Genomic DNA, 17,574 nt, shown 5'->3' on the forward strand with positions numbered 1-17,574 from the left:
AAAGCTCAGCTGAACACTGTCTGATTTTAGACTCCTGCAGTCCTGGCTTAAGTTTCATTTCAAGGCAAGGGGTTTGGGTGTCCAGGAAGGGAGTCAGGCGTGTGCTGAGTTTGTAACTGGTGAGTGAAGTGGTTGGCTTTCAACGTGGCTCCTTTATGTATGGCACTCATGACTGCTCCCCTAGTAACCACGACTCTGTCTGCACTCCCAGCATGGGCACTCTCAAGGTTGTCCTGCGCCCCTGCTCCAGCTTGCATGCACCAAATCTGGAAATGCACCGGTGAGGATGCTCTCAGGCTGTCTGCAGGGCTGTACTCAAACTCCGCAGAGACTGAGGTCTCAAGGACAAGTGGGAGGGAGGGAGGTCCATGAAGGAGTGTCACCAGCCCATCAGCATCACGTGAGCCTGAAGGGACATGCTGGAGACACAGTGCACATGTCCCATGCACTGTATGTACCCCCTGCTACTCTTGTGGTAACCAACTGTGTTTTGCTCCGTCAGAGGCTGCTGCTGGCCCAGGGCAAATTATATTCCATCTGAGCTGACACAGAATGATTTGTTTAGGGCACTTGCAGAAAAAAAAAGGAAAAGGATGGCAAGATTTGCAGTCATCCCTCTCATCCAGCAGCTTGTTCAGCAGAGCATGCACAGGAGCTATTTCCCCTCTCCTTTCTAACCACCCACTTTCAGGATGGAGGCATCACCCCCTACTTCTCTCCAGCTCCAACTGGCCCTCGTCTTCTTGTCATCCCTTCTTTTTCCCCCGCCTTAGTCCCAGACATTTGAGCAATGCTGTGGGAGGCACATTTCTCATGCCTCCTCCATGCATTGCCCAGGCAGATTTCTAAAGATGCAAATGGCACTGAAGCCCCTGACCTTTGCTGGTGTTCAGGAGGAGATAGGAGCCTCAGTAACTTGTGTGTCTGGAAATATCCCCCATCTGATTTTGGGACAGGAGGCTGGCAGGAAAGGTTTAGATACTATTTTGCTGCCTCACAGTGTCAAGCCACTTCGTCTGTGTAACACAGGACTCTCAATAAGTTTGTTAGAGAACTTCAGTGCAGAAATGAGATGTGATGGTGATTCATAACTAGGATAAGCAGAGCTGTAGAACAAGTTATCCTAAACAGTTTCCTAACCCTATCATTTAAGAAACTTGCTACTTGGGTTATATTGGCTTAATGCACCTGTAACAGGAGTAACTCCCTAGGGGTCGCTGTGCTCTCCCCCAGCGCCCCTTATCATGCCCAGTCGGTCTACAATGCACCCTCAATCTTGCCCACCACGTCTTTGATGTCAATTTTGTAATTAGGGAGGCTGCCTCTTCTGTTCTCCTGGATATGGTTATCCTCCTGTACATTAGCCCGGCTCTGCTAATGGGTGTTCCTGGGCACCCCAGCCTTATGGGCTATGCGTGGCTCCAACCACCCCTTTACCATGCCCCCAGCCTCGCAGATGTACCGGATGTTGTTTGGTCAGCTTCGCTTTTGTCGCTCCCTCTGGTGCTCGGGCTTCTCGCTGCCCCCTGCTCGGGGGTTACTGCAGCCTTGGGGTTCAGGTGGCCATAGCCATGCCTGGCCCCAGCTCTCCTCCTTGGGGTCTCGGCCCCCCTGCTGGGCTCAGGTGGCCTCAGCCTTACCTAGCCTCCGATTCTCCGCTCCCCTTTTCCTCGGGGCTGACCTGAGCGGCACCCTCTCTGGCTCCGGGGTCCCCACGCTACCGTGGAGCCCCTATGAGGCCTTCTCCAACCCCTAATAGCCTCACCCAGTCCTCCGGTATAAACCACAAGCTCAAAGCATAAGCCCCTGGGCTATAACAAATTCTAGATGCTTAGCTGTAACATCCTTCAAGCCACCCGACGGGTACTCTGTCTCTTCCCCCCCGTATCGCCCTGCTCGTTCAGTCCAGCTTCTCCTCTCTACTCACATAGGCAGAGCTCTTTCTCCCTTGGTGGCCAGCAGCCCACACACCCTGGCCTCAGACTTGTGGTTTATATATATAGGCACCAGGCCCTGCCCCTTCTGGTCAGCTGACCAGGCAGGTGTAAATCCTTACCCTCGTTAACCGGTTGGCTCGGCAATCTGCACCTGGGTCCTTATCTCTGCTCTCAAGGTAGCAGGCACCTTAGCGTCCTGCTACAGCACCCAATAGATATTGTGAATTGCAAAGTATTCTTATTGCACGTAGAAAGATACTCATTTCAAGCAAGTGGCTGCAATCTAATGAGGGTATCGAGTTGCTGCTGTTCCCTTTCACTGAAATCAAGTATTATTACATTAAAGCCAACTGCAGCTTCCTAACCTTATTCTAACCTATTGTTTTGTCTTGTCAGCTGAAGATGGAGGAAAAGCAGAACTCCCGAAGGTAGGATCCATGTTCTTGAGTTGCATTTGCATCGCTGTTGATGTCATTGCGTGCTTCAATTCCCACCCTCACATTTATATAGTCTGTAGGTGATGGTCTGGTAATATGATGATCACCCTTATTTAGTTATTTCTTTTTAAATCATAAATTATTTTTTAGTATTTTTTAATTATGGAAGAGGCTTAAGCTCCTTGAAAGTGATAAAGTAATATATCTTGTATTTGTAGCTATGGCTCCAAAGCCATTGTAAAGGTTGAATCTTCTGAAACACAAGAAGTACTGACTGAGAAGATAAGACAGCTGTTGACTGGCACGCGTGTGGGGAGACGACTGTCGTTCTCATTGGAACTTGACAATGTGACTGTTGCCCCAATAGGTAATATTTTTATTATGTGCTATTGAATATTTGTTGCTAGATTTACAAGTATTATGAGAGGGTTGGGTCAAATTGAAAAAGAGGTCAGAAAGGAGCTTTATGATCAATGAGATTCACTCCTAACATCACACAGGTCACAAAATTTTACGTAATGGTTCCTCCTCCAGCAAGCTCCAAACCTGGTGGTTTGACTTGAGGACATTGCTGAGAAATAGACACTCAGCCTGGATGTCAAGGCTCTCAAGGCAGTAATTTGTTACAGTGCTTCATTCCACGTGTTAAGGTGCCAGTGGTTTCTGTATCATTCAAGGAACCTGCTTACCCTGGATTCATCTACATGTGAAATTAATGTGACTGAATAAACTCTGGCACAAATTGAGCCAGAGTAGATTAATCCTGATGTCACCATCTACACATGAGTTTAAGCACAGTGTTTTAGTCTGCGATCAGGTAGTACCTGTGTCTGATGGCACTATCCTACGCTGGAGTAAATTAATCTACTGTGCCCTAATTGCAGTGCACATGTAGACGGTGATGCTTTACTGCAGAGTAAATTATTGTACTTCACTGGGAGCGCGTCTACACGAGCTGCCCGTTGTACAGTTGTTGTCGCAAAGTCATTTGGTATTTGCATAACCAAGTATTAAATGACTGTGCAGTTACTGGAGTTACTGCGTAGCAGCATCCTGGCACAATTGCCTAGTGATGCTTACTGCACAGTAGCTCAGTACTACTGTATGGTAGCATCATGTCACAGTTCATGGATGGCAACACTACCTCACAGTAGTAACAAGCGATTGCACAGTACCTAATGAGCTACTCCACAGTATGCATCTCATGTAGATGCGGCCAGTAAAGCGCACATTTAGACATGACTCTAGATCTGAATTTGGCCTGTTATGGTTATTGATGCAGCTTATTGATAGCTGTTATGGTTTACTAGGTGCTTGACTTAGGGCAGAATCTTGAATGTGAACCCCTTTGAAAGGTGTGAAAGTGGAGGTCTGGGATGGCTATTAAAATGGGAACATATGCTCATCACCAGAACTAAAACTCCTACCTACTGGTGTTACTGTTGATGTGTCATTAAATCCCACAATAAAAAATGTAGCATCCCTAGGAGAAGATTGCCCCTCAGTTCTTCAACTGTTTTGCTCTTCTCATGAAAACACACTTTTTAGAGGTGGGAGGAATTGGAGAGTGAACTTCAAATGAGTCAAAATTCCTCAAAATGATGGCTTGACTAATCTTTGCTATATGGGGTTTGAATCACATGTAATGTAGAATGTGTTTTTGAATAAGTGCCAGAGAACAGCACAGGGAACTAAGTTACGGTCTATGGTGTTGAGCATGCCACTTTGACTATTTGTGTCTCCACTTACAATATTTGCCGTCCTCCAGAAATACATACTGACTGTGTCTACACAAGACATTGACTGCGCAGTTGTTACTGTGCAGTCATTTGGTACTTGTATAAACATGTACCAAAATTGCTCAGTAACCTGAGTTACTGCACAGTATCATTGACAAACGCCATTTTTGTGATGTTACTGTATAGTAGCCCTGAGACTACTGCGCAGTAGTGTCACATTATGGGTTAAACTACATGACATTACTGTGCAGTAGTCTCAGGCTATTGCACAGTCAGTATCTCATGCAGACATGGCCACTGTAGAGAAAAAGAAAAAAAAAGAAAAAAGAATTAACTTATTTGCAGCTTCAAGGTCCCCTGTGAACCACATACTACATTCATCTTGTTCTAGGTCACAGGTTTGTGATTACATCCTAACTTCTCTGTAGATGCACTGCCAAAGTCATTTGGAAAATTTATAGCAGCAAATAATATTTGATTCCAGGAGGCCAGGTGTAAGGATCATTGAAGTGGGCAGCAAACCTGTTGTTGAGTTCACTGGGTTCTAGATCATACCCTGGCTTGCTAACAACATTTTTCATTGACTTGTATATACTTCTTTTCAACCTCTGAATATCGAGAAGTAGACATGAGAAAAGAGAGGAATAGTGGGAATGTCTACACATTCATTAATACACTGTAATTATGGCACATTTAGTTTAGTACCTGTCATAACAGGTACTAACTTTATGCACCTGTAATCAGTGCTACTGCGCATTAGCACAGATGAATTTTTTTTGTGACACTTAATGCACATTAGACTGTCTATTGTGCACGAGCACAGCATGCTTTTTGCGTGATGTGCTAATGAGCAGTAGACTTAGTCTAATGCACATTTAGCGTCTCATGTAGATGCACCCAGCACATCCTTGAATTTCAAAAACTTTTTTGACACAATTCATCAATAAAAAAGACTACTACAAAAAATCAACCACAGAGTACAGCATTGAAAATATAGTCCTTGTTGAAAAGCTACTAAGTGGGTAATGAAGGAATGCTAGAGAAATATTATGGACCAGGTAGGGGGAAGATAGTGAGGGAAGTACTACAGGGGTCAATAACAGAGTTAACTTTTTTCACTCTCCACACAGGTGATCTACCAAAGAAGCTTGCAGTGTCCCTTATGGTGCTGTATGTACTCAGTGATTAAATGTAATTTCCTGTGCTGACAATCCAGCATCTTTGCAGAGAACTGAACTCATTAGACTAAGAGGAAAAGTGCCTCAGGGGAAACAGTAGGTAAAAAAAGAGACTTGTCAAGTAAACATGTAAAATTCCCGTCAAGGCAACAGCAGAGACAAAAATTATAGTGGTGTTCCAGTAGGAAAGAATATCTAGCCTTAGTTAGGATGAGGGTCAGTGAAGCCTCCATTTAGCTCAGGCAACCTTTATAAAGAATAGCTCTAAAAATGTTGTTCTTAGATCCAGGAAACTGCCCAGGAAACCCCACACATTCAGAATACAAAGGGACCTACCTGTGGCCACTGACTACTGCTTCTGGCAGAACTGAACTCAACTGCACGAAAAATCCTCAACAGTTGGCCAATAGGCATTGGTAAGTGAGAAGATCATCTTCCCTTTATCCTTGATTACACAGATCCTTGCATGGACAGCAAAAGGGAACACAATAGGAACAAGATAGGAGGGGACTGCCAAAGTAGCATGGTCTGTAGAAGGGACCTCAGTCCCCATGTTTTTCTTCCTGCACTGCACCATATGTAAGGGGACACCCTGGGAAGCCAATCTTCTGCTTCATTAGAGATGAGTAGATACTCCATAATATATTAAACCACCCCAAACACAGAACACCTTCTATATTAGATAAACTTCAAGTTGCCTTGCGACTTGAGCTGATGCTTGCAATATGGTACCTGGACACTGCACCAGGGCTTGGGCCTGAAATTTATTTTTGAAAACAAATAAATCAGTTAAATGTTTGCAGCTCTCTATTTGCAAGTCCAATAAAACCATGGAAAATCACATATTTGTTTTCAATTAACATAATGCTTGCTGCTTTTATTTTTCTTAGTATAATTAATATTGAGCATGGGAAAGCTCGCTGGAAAAGACCAGATCTGTCTGTATGCAAATTACTGAAAGAACTTCCAAATAATATTCTGGATCTTAAATATATCACCATAACAGAAGGTAAGGTTCCAGAAAGTTTAGTAATACAATGGAACAAAGGAAAACAAATTTTGCATAACACATTTTTAAATGGTTTGTCTGTGTAAGTATCTGAGACATGGAAGCAGTAACTATTCTTATGCATGGCACGCTCACTTGTTCATTGTAGAGTGTTTTCTGTTTAATATTAAATTTTTTTGCAGCCCTGCTTCAGCCTTCTCTGACTGTCATTCTGAGACTTCGCTTTTTATCTTGACTCAATATTTCAGTTTTTGGAACTAAATAAACAAGTCACAATGAATAACTTGATGGATTTTACCTTTTTATCCTGTTTATAAATTGTTTGTTAACACATCACACTACCTTTCATTTGTGGATCATTCAAACTGTGAAGCATAACTCTACATAGACCACTGGAATACCGTGTTGTAACTCAGTGCTTCTCAAACTATCTGATGTGGCATTTCTTCTGGCAGCAATTTTTTTTCCAGTGGGCCAGGGACCGGTGCCCGGTTCAGCCGGTGGCAGCAACTGCATGTAACAGCGCTACACAAATGCGCGACCGGCCTTTTCTTTCTCTTTCCTCACCTTGCACGACGTGACATCACCTGGAGTGTTGGAACGTACGAACTGTGGTGCTGTGACATATCGATGTTATGGTTCTGAAAATATATTTCTTTCTTTCCTGGCAACTTGCTGTGGACTGGCAACCAGTGGCCCGCGGACCAGCACTGGTCCACGGACCACCACTTTGAGAAGCAGTGCTGTAACTGATGTAATGTACAAAAAAGGATCCATTTTATATCATTAGATGATAGTTGCATATTGTGTCATGACAAATAGCTGCATCAGTCACCCGAAGAAGAAACAGAGACAATATTATGTGGCTTATATAACTAACCAGGCACTGATCCAGCAAACTAAGCCATGTGAAGGGCCTCTGTGCTTACATAGAGCTATGCTGACTTCATATGTGATGTGGAACCCAGTGGATGTAGAGCATTTGCAGCAAAAGGAGCAGAATGTGAACGTCGAATAGCAAATTTCCACCATGGAAAAGCCACAATCTGCTTTTTGTGCATATCTATGCTAAGCATGCGCTTTTAGGATGTCTTTGTGCCAGGAAAGTTTGAGCAAGCAAATGCTCATAGGAAACAAAGCCAAAGTCTTGTGAATGCGATTGAAATGAAATTCACTTGGAGTTTGAATAAACGTTCATCAATAATTTTTACCATTATTTCCTCCATAGTTTAGACTCTGAATTAGAACAGCTTTATTTTCTGTCCTTTGAAAATTTGATCTGATATTTGAAAATTTGCTGTGCAAGATGAAGTGACAGCTAATTGACACATTCTGTTTTTAAGCAATCATTTAGCAGTATATTGGAAGCCAATAATTTAGCATTATTGAAAGACAATTAAGAACAAATGTCAGATCCTTAAGCTCAGAGCCCTCCGTGGGTATGTCTACACATGCGTTAATGTGCCATAGTTACTGCACATTAAGTTTAGTACCTGTAATAACAGGTCCTAACTCAATGTGCAGTAACCAGTGCTACCACACAGTTAGCACCAGTGCACAGTTTTTTAGTGATGCTAATGTGTAGTAGGCTAATTCTACTGTGCATTAGTGCATTACCACAGCTTTTCCCCGATACACTAATGTGCAGTAGAATTAGTCTACGGTGCATTTAGCGTCTTGTGTAGACACACCCTGCGTGCAGACATGCTCATCCAGTTTGTTGCTCACATGGGATGAAAGTCACTTGCCTATGTATGGTGCCTAGGCGGCTCTCAGCCAAGTTATTCTGGAGGGACTGTGCAGTGTTGAATAGGGAAGAGGCAAACTCCAAACCAGCTCATTGTTGAACAAAATATTATTTGGACTTGTCATGAAGCCAGTTGACTAGGTTTATATACAAAATAAATAGCCCTGAATGTTAAATGGCAGCTCCTGTTCCAGTGATGAAGCCAGTTCCAGTGACTGGAATATCAGCTATGGAACTGCTCCATAGACAGCAGATGCCATGCCTCTGACATACTCACCTCCCCAAGCCTATTTGTGCACTGGGAAAAGTGAACTCCACAATACTCCTGCCAGAAGAAATGCTACAAGGACACATTGAAGACAGGCCTCAAGAAAACAGATGCCAACATCAAAAGCTGGGACTGCCAACTGACTCCAGTGGTGCTGCAACCTCAGCCAAGTGGCAGCCTGTTTCCAAGTAAAGTTGCTTGCCCTTGAAGCAAAGAAGAGGGAGTGGAGGGGAAGGAAAAGGAGCCTGAAGCCTGCAGCCTACTCTTCCCTGTGGAAAGACCTGCAGTTTCTGCAGATGGGTCTGTGGCTCAAGGATGGGACTCTTAATTACGTAGAGATCGTGCTTGGATTGAGGGACTGCCGATTATTTCACTTCCCTGAGTAGGCCAAAGTGGTTAAACAGAAGGAAGCAAAACAGAACACAGACCTATGGGGACATATTATTCCATTACAGAATTAAAACCTCAGAAGTATATGCTTAACATACCTCTGAGATATCTGATGTCTCTTTATGGCTGAAATGAGATCGTTTCAATGAAGAAGAACTATCAAAGGGCCAAAATGAAAAGATGAATGAAGGAAAAAATCAAGATCTTTGCACTGGAAATCAGAGTTCTTCAGAAAGAAATGGACCAGATGCAAGAAAGAGCAGATCACTGCTATCTTGAGGTGTATGTCCTTGTTAATGTATGCATATAGTTTACTAGTGTATTTAAATTTATATATAATTGAGCTCTGCTAGCAATAGAATCTTAGAGAAATCATTTTAATTGCACTAGGGTTGTTTATTACATAATTTAACAAAACTTCTGGATCAGACACATAGGCGGATCCATTATTTGGAAAAGGGGGGTGCAAGTGGTTTGGTGCACCGTCAAATGCAACACAACACATTTTTCTCCATGTAAAAAGAAACTAGAAACTTTACTAATATGCTAGGGTCCAAGGGCTATAGTATTTAGTTTAAGATTGAAGGAAGAACAAGTGCATCTTCACTGAAATGTGCATTAATTTGATATATCATATATCATGTATTAAAAAAGCACAACAAACTAAGCAAAAGATAATCAAAAGATATTGTTTTATTAGTCCTGTAGTCACTAGAGTTTAATGTACGTCTTTTTCAAATGCATAAAAACATTCTAGCCTTCTTGAGCATCTTGATAGGGCATCCAATACTTCACTGAAAGGTATTTGCATACCTGAGTTAATATTCACCTGAGCTAACATTTTCATGCCTGAGTAAATGCTTTTAGGTAGAGTTAAAAATAGTTTTCAGGGCTGTAAAATAGGAGCTACATGACCAGGAGCAGCTACTGGACAGCAGAACTGTAGAAGAAATGTTAGGTTAATCGGTGGAACATCAAGACCATTAAAAGGAAGAGAAGGTGATTAACACCTGTGGAATGAAGTGTTTAGAAGGAAACAGGTAGATTTGAACGAGCCATGAAGCCAATTGACTCCCTCCCTGCTGCCTGAATAGAAATACTGCTGCCACTGCCAGGCAGTCGGTTTTATGCTTTCAGTGGGCCAGGAATCAAAGAGGGAAGGTGCAACTGCACCATTGCATCCCCCTGGTTTCACTTCTGATTTAGAAACTTCAAATCTTTCAATCTTTAACTAATTATTAAACATTTGTTCTTACACAGGCCAGTTCAGTAGAGGCACACATTTGTTTGATGTCAGCTGAACACTGGAGCTGCACTGGGATTTTGTCATATAAGTCACACCTATGGTTTTTTACCTATTGCAGAGAATGCACAGGATGTTGCAGAGCACATTTTAAATCTGATTATAAACTTTACACAACTGGAGGCAGAAGAAATGAAAATCATCGTAGATACAGTTGCTGACATTGCAAACTGTAGTGAGATAAGCATGACGCTGGCACAGACCACACTAGAAATACTGAAAAATGTTTTGCTGAAACAAAATAATACCGAAAGTTTGCACAAAGTGACCAACAAGTAAGTTAAATAACTGCCTGAAACTCACTTGCACAAAGCCAAATGAAAGTATTAAGGAATGATTTATACGTTTCATTGGTTTAAAAAAAAATCTTGAGTCCTAATGCAGCTATTCCATGATTTTTCCACATGAGAAGAGATGGTGATTGTATCTCGAATGTTGTAATATTCCCCAGGCTTGCATGTTTATGGGAAGATGTGGCTGATTCAGTTGGTTTTAATCTTGTGGGCACTCAATATTGTGCAGCAGAGAGAACCCTAAAAGGCAGGAGAAATTCAAGGTTTCAAATGTTCAGAGAAAAACATGCGAGAATTATTTTACGTACTGTATTGGCTGATCCAAAGTGTGTCTGGAGATGTCCACATAGGACAAAAAGTTTAGGGCCAATTTGTTTAAATATCTCAGCTGCTGCTGCTTCCAAGGGTTACACAAACATGGAGGATGCACTCTTGTGTCTGCCCCATGGATATCACACTCCAAGAAGATGTAGAGAAAATGTTAAAATCTGGCTTGATCTGAGAAAAGAGTGTTGACAATCAGTGTTGTCACCAGCATGTGTTTCACAAAGGTCACTACAACTGGCCATATTCTTGGCAATCTCAGCTTGGACCCCCAGAAATTAGGGAGAAGCCATCCTGGTGAAGTGGGCAGGATACACTCCTGGGGTTCATGCAGATGATGCCTGTTTCAGCAAACATTTTTAGAAACAGGTGCTGAAAGCCCATTTTGGGTTCCTTTTGTGGGGGGGTTTCAAAAGTCCTAGCCAGGTGGCTGGCTCAATACCGCTGAAAATCATGTTTCTTGCTTGGACAGCTGTGGCTGGACTTAGGAACCTAACTTCAGACACCAGCTTTTAAAACTGGCCTGATAAAGGCACTAGTACCTGCATGACACTTCCACTGCCTGAAGAAGGGTGTTTATACCTGAAAACTTGCAAAAGAGAATTTTTCCAACTATTTGAGTTGGTCTAATAAAGAATATTGGATTTACCCAAATAACCTTGTCTGCCTGTGTCCTTAGACCAAGACAGCTACAACCAACACCTCTAGTATCTGCATGTCCTTCAGCGCCAGATTCGCATCTTTTCGTATCTCCAGCCCCCTCTGACTTACAGACTGCTGCTATTTGCAGGTTTCCCAGGCTCAGATCCTATTTGGCCTGTAACAACATTTCCAAAGAAAATGATGCTTTCGTGTCTTGTTCTTTGGCTGGGGAAAAGTGCATGGGACTGCTGAGCTCTTTACAGTGGGAAAATGTGCATTGTTTTTCTCAGTGCAGAAGCCTGAAAGGAAAAGATGCCAAAATAGTATGTGAAATGTGCCAGATATAAAGTGGAGGGTGGTGTTGTGATCCTTCTAGCAATACTCTCCACCCCACAGAGGTCATCCACGCTGCAAAGTGCAGGGTGGGCACTGTGCCTACCACCAGCACAGAACTAGTCTTGCTCTACAGGGTGTGCTTTCAAGTACAAAAAGTGAAGAAGCCCAAAGAATTCTTTTTATACAGAACGCTTCTCATTGGGACTATACAATTTTGGAGAGAGACCATCGTCTAGCACATGTGTGTGCTAGGGTCCTATTACAACCTGGAGACTCTAGTTATTACAAATTAATAATAATAATTTTAAATGACTCCAGGCAGAAACCCCCTGGTGTGTTAATGCTCCATAATTCAGCCTCATTCATTATATAAAGTGCAGAAAAGGTGTGCTAGAAGGGTGATGCATGGACTGGTCCATCTGGTTCCAGCGGCTGATGAAGAGCCAGAGGGAATGATGATGATGATGAGTTCTCAGAAATATCTGTCCCTAAATGATTCCATAAGTGCTGGCATGATACCCTGATAACAGACCAAAATCTTGGATCCAGATGCTTCGGGAAACATTAGAATAGACTTTGCAATGCTGAGCCACCTGATGACTCCCACAGTGAATCCTAGTTCACCTGGACCTGATGAAATGTATCTGAAGCAGGGTTATTTTGAAATGGTGTCTTAGAAAGCGAGACCAGCTCAAGGAGGCAGAGTTCAGATTTCATCCAGGCTATGATTGCAGGGCATCTTTCTATGTGCTCTCCAAATAAAAAATACCCTTTTTCCAATGCTGCAGTCTCAGACTGGCAAACCAGTTCCATCGAGGCTGAACAGAAAAGTGAATATGTGGCATGTACTTTGTTGTCAGGTCTTCCAGCTGATAAATGGAGCTAGCTTTCTCCATTTCCATTTTTAAATAGCCATAAGACTTGCCAGTTTAATGCAGTAATATGTAATATGTAATATGACCATGTGGGACTCAGCCACAATCCTTACCCAGACAAATCTCCTGCTGATTGGGTGGGGAAAGTCTTCATAGTAGAAATTTTTCAAGGTGTCTTTCTTTTTCTTGCTGCTGTACTCAATAAAGGGTCTTAAGGACAATTGAACAGATAGGTTACAGAATGACCTATCCTGGGAGGAATGCATCGATAATAATGGCAGCCCTGGCTTTGGTTGTGATGCATCCAGATCCTAGCAGTTTCCAAGGACTGGCGTTTGGGGTTACCTCATATAACAGAGGCACAGATCCAAAGGTGAGAGGAAAGCATATGAAATAAGACTGCAAGCTGTACCCAAGTGCAAAAAACAGCAGTTCTGTGGTTGTATGACAGCCACAAAGCTTTAGGCAAACATATCTCTGACAGACTGATCTCTTTGTGACAGATTGATATACAAGAAACGCCCTTTCAAAAGTCCACGGCCTCCGTGTTTTTGCCAAGATTAATGAGGGAATACTTGGGGATCCATTCTTTTGATCCAGAAGATCATCCAAAGATCCAGTTTACTTTCTTTGGCACAACTTCACTCTTTGTGGTAAATATGGCCATTTGCTTGCACTAGCAGCAACCTAGCATTTAGATAAACTCTTTTTTCCTGCAGTGTTCAGGGGAAAGTACCCGGTGCTGAGATCTGTTATACAGTGGAAGTTACATCACTGGCACATTTACAGCTAGATGGGACCGTGCACCAAAAAATGTGCAGTAAGAAACATCTGTGCCATGGTGGGGAGCATGCTGTTCGGTCTAATTAGCCCTTTCCACTTCCATGATCACTACCTGTAGAAACTGTGGTCTGCCAGGTTAATGACAAAACCTGATCTCCCTTTGTGTGATTTATGAATGCTTGCAGAAGGAATAACAATGCCGATAGGAAACCTTTAAGACCATTACGTTTTGGCATGCACTTGCAGCACATCAAAAAAGCCAAGAGACAGACTGCTATAGCACTCAGCACATGTCTCTGCACATACAAGGAGGCATGCCTAGCTTACCTTTTGTAGAGTTCACAGGCAGTAGGCCTTCCTGGCTAGTAGTTTAATACAGTGGTCTCCAAAGTGGAGTGCACGCATCCCAGAGGGCGCAGACGACGATCCATTGGGGTGTGGGAAGAAAATACATATATTAGGGGTGTGTGCTCAAAAATTTTTTACTGGTAGGGGTGCGCGATCAAAAAAGTTTGGAGACCACTGGTTTAATAGACAGGCTGTTGGATATCTTGCTGGAGGGAAATAGTTATGCAGCTTTCCCGATCTATTCAATGCTGTTTCCCCTGTATTCTGCTTCAGCTAATTGGGAGACTGTATGTGTCTGTGATTTTGCCACTAACTACATTTTCTAATAAAATAGCAGGGAGCTGAATTAAATTAGGATCCTAGTGTGTTTGGCTCATTGCCACTTCCAAGAAAGACAATTTTAAAAACAGAATCAGCAACGAATAGTCATTCTGCTAGAAAATTGAGTAACCTGAACTTTTTCTTCTTTTTTTCTAATCTTTCCATTGCAGGGTGGCAATTCTAGGAATGAAACGTTGAACACTTACGTTGTGAGCGCCAGCATTGAAAACGTATCCGTTCAGAACCTCAAAGAGCCAGTCAATATTATTTTAGAGCATATAAATCAAAATGTGGTATGGCATTTTCATTTAGTGGTATGGCATTTTCATTTAATCCCAGGTCTCCAAATTTCATCTTTGCAATAAGTTTGTCTCTCTTGCTGCCAGTTTAAAAACAGCTTTCCTACTGGACAGATCTCTGTAGGCCACACATCAAAAGCAAGATTAACCATGTTGCATGTGTTTCAGGCTCACTGTCTAATGCACACAAGCTGTTGAGGCATGTGTTTACTTATCCCATCTCTAGGTACCTGCCAGGGGCATTTCATTTCCTTCCTTGCTTTGAGTAAACCTGGGTGAAAAATTTTGGTTGAACAGTCTGGTCACTGAAAAATGCAGGCTTGGGTCAACCAGAACTATTTGTTAATTAATAAATTCTGCAAATATCTGGCAAATAATAATAATAATAAACATCAAAATATTTGATAAGATTTTCAAAATAAAATATTTGGATTTTTTTTTGTTTTGAAACAGTGCTTCAGTCTACGTTTACCTGAAATTCATTTAAAGAAAAATAAATGTACTGCTACTTAAAAACACAATGAGATGGCTTTTATTAGATCCAGAAGAAATGTTTTGAGGTTTCTTTGCAGGTGTGAGTAGGGAGGGGAATGGAAAAATGTTAGTGTCAGATCAGCTTGAAACAAACCTTAATTCAGCCCTGAGGTGGGATGCTATGGCTACAGAAACAAAAGTGCTCCACCCAAAAGGAAGCTGGCCTGCAGAAATAGGACTTAGTATGCAGTAGTGAAAGGTGATCATATGACATGCTTTCTAATCTATAAAACAGACTCTAATATTTGTCTTCCAGTGACTCTATTCAAATTTCCTTGCCAAAAAAGAACAAACGCATCATTGCATTCTCTCAATGGGAGAAAAAGGCAACAATCACCACAAACACAGATAAACCCATTTTGAAGATAGGGTTCGCTCATAAGATGCCTACATTGCACATGTTTATGGTGCAATGGCTACCCATATACTGCAGCACAGGGTTCAACCTAAATATTTAATAAGGTATACTTGGTTAATGATCAAATTTAATCTGAGTTTGAAAATTTTACATTTAAAGCAATATGCTCTTTACGCTCAATTCTGGCAATTAACAAATGCCTAGAAATGGAGTCTAAAACTCCCCCCTTTACTCTTAATCCAATAGGCCATATGGGCTCTCTGATTTTCCCCCAACCATTTAAAACATCCTGATTAAATATTTAATGAAACTTAGCCAACCTGCATCCTCATCCTTCCAACTAATTGTACTTGACAGTCCACAGATTCTCAAATCTCGTAGAATATTTGTTGGGGAGCTGCTTGTGCCTACAAATATATTTAAAGGAAGAAAGCAAGCAAGCAAGCTAGATAAATTGTATTTTGGGCAAACTAACCATAGTATTATGATATGACTCAAATGGATGAACTGGATAATATGTTATAAGAACAACTCCAACATTTACTAGGAAATTCCATTATTCTGTTATGCTGCTTGAAATAGGCTGTTAAGTTCTATTTTTGCGTACCTTTGAAACTGCCTGTTAGCCAAAATACTAAAATGTTTTAAAAAAGCTTTTTATGACATATCTGCTTTCTGAAGCAGGTATTACATCTCATGATTTTCTTTTCAGCCCAGTTTCTAACTGCATGCACTCTCAGAATAGCACACTAAGATGAATCATTTGAGATTTGCCTGTAACTAGCTATGCCTCCGCAGAAAACTATGCAGATCCAATGATATTAAGTACAGTAATCAGTCTAGGTTGAATACATGATACTCCTTCATTCTTTCTGTAGTAATTGATGGACAGTCACGTGAAACACAACGCACTACAGCAGAGGTGCCCAGCCACTGGTTCCCTGGTACTGTCATCTGGCCTCTGGGGCTGCCTCTGGGTCTTTAGGGAACCCTGCAGGCCATGGCCCTGTAGTCTAGATCAGGTGTGCAGGATGACACTGGGCCCAATCCCAGTACACGGGGCCACAGGATGGCACAGGGCCCCGGGGCCTGATCCTGGTGGGCAGGACCAGGTAAATGCAACATGGGGCCCCAGGGCCTGATCCTGGCAGGTGGAGGTGGCACAAGATCCCTGGGGCCTGATTGTGGCAGGTGGGGTCCAATCTGGACTGTGGACCAACTCCAGACTCCTCATCTGGCTCATAGGGCCAAAAGATTGAGCACCAGTGCGCTACAGTATACTAAATCTTAAGGAACAACATAGCTACTATAATGAAAGAAGGGCAGGGTGAACTCAGAGACTGGTGATGGAAAAATCCTTCACCTCCAGGATGCCCTGTCTAATCTAGCCAAGATAGATGACAGACAGAAACTGTTACCAGCTGATGGATTTTGGCAGTGCAAGAGATATTGTTGGTATTCATAGTCCAGTTTTCAGTGGGCAGATGTCCATAAGCAGAGAGATGTAGTTTGCCTAGTTGTCTAAAGTCAAGAAGGCAGGGTAGAATTGCACCTTTCCTGATGAAAGCTTGTGCTATATATACATACACATCTACTTTGGTTAGTCTATAAGGTGCATATCTACCCTGCCTTCTAGGTCTCCATAATCCCATAATTTGTTGTCAACAGTCCCTTGATATAAGGAGGACAGTCTTCCAGTAAGGAGGAGAGTCATTGGTGAGTCCAGAGATAGCTGAGAAAGCCAACCTGAGATAAGTACCTTATGAGTACCAGGCAGACAAGGTTCTTTGGGTGGATGTGATATCTTTTATTAAACCGACTAAATAGTTGAAAAATTCAGAGCAAATGCTCTTCTTCAGGCATAGTGAAGAAGGGTGTTTGTGCCTTCACAAACAATTTTTCCAACTATTTACTTGGTCTAATAAAAGATATCAGATTTACCCAAAGAACCCTGTCTGCCTGTGTCCTTAGACCAACACAGCAACAACCAACAACCCTCACAAATACCAGGACACTCAGGAACATGGCTCATAGTCCTAGTGAAGACTAAGATGTGTCTAAGCATAGAGACAGAGGTGTCTTCTTATTGTTAGCTGAACTCGGGACAAGTTGGCAGGGCACTGTGAAGGAAGTTTTGTCCATGCTGTGGCTATTGTTGAGCCAGATCCTGCTGCTAAAAGCTCTGCCAAACCAAGATTAGGATTTGGAATCTAACCTGGGGTTAAAAATTCACTTCTTGTTACACAGCAGATGCTAGAAAGCAATGTCAATAAATGTCAAAGAACAACCCTTCTCTTTTCTTTCAGGACTATGCTTCAGTGAGCTGTGTGTTTTGGGACTTTATGAAGAACAGTAAGTGCTATATAGAATAAAAGCAAAGATAAATTTAAGTAAAGCTAAATCTTACTAACAGTAGAAATAATGTAATTCAAGTTTAAAATTGGTATTAGTGA

At 42.1% G+C, this 17,574-nt stretch overlaps 1 protein-coding gene across 1 annotated transcript in view; it reads left to right on the forward strand.

The window, feature by feature from the left end:
* Nucleotides 1–17,574, forward strand: part of ADGRG4 (adhesion G protein-coupled receptor G4) — a 49,898-nt gene that overhangs the window by 21,021 nt on the left and 11,303 nt on the right. The window contains exons 8-16 of the mRNA XM_090060015.1: nucleotides 2,340–2,365; nucleotides 2,593–2,741; nucleotides 5,575–5,707; nucleotides 6,182–6,300; nucleotides 10,070–10,283; nucleotides 12,686–12,851; nucleotides 12,982–13,131; nucleotides 14,101–14,223; nucleotides 17,428–17,473. Coding sequence (XP_089916141.1) covers nucleotides 2,340–2,365; nucleotides 2,593–2,741; nucleotides 5,575–5,707; nucleotides 6,182–6,300; nucleotides 10,070–10,283; nucleotides 12,686–12,851; nucleotides 12,982–13,131; nucleotides 14,101–14,223; nucleotides 17,428–17,473 — 1,126 coding nt within the window. The remainder of the gene's footprint in view (nucleotides 1–2,339; nucleotides 2,366–2,592; nucleotides 2,742–5,574; nucleotides 5,708–6,181; nucleotides 6,301–10,069; nucleotides 10,284–12,685; nucleotides 12,852–12,981; nucleotides 13,132–14,100; nucleotides 14,224–17,427; nucleotides 17,474–17,574) is intronic.

Source organism: Crocodylus siamensis, chromosome 8 (assembly GCF_052110815.1).
Source record: "Crocodylus siamensis isolate JL-2025a chromosome 8, ASM5211081v1, whole genome shotgun sequence".
NCBI lineage: Eukaryota > Metazoa > Chordata > Crocodylia > Crocodylidae > Crocodylus > Crocodylus siamensis.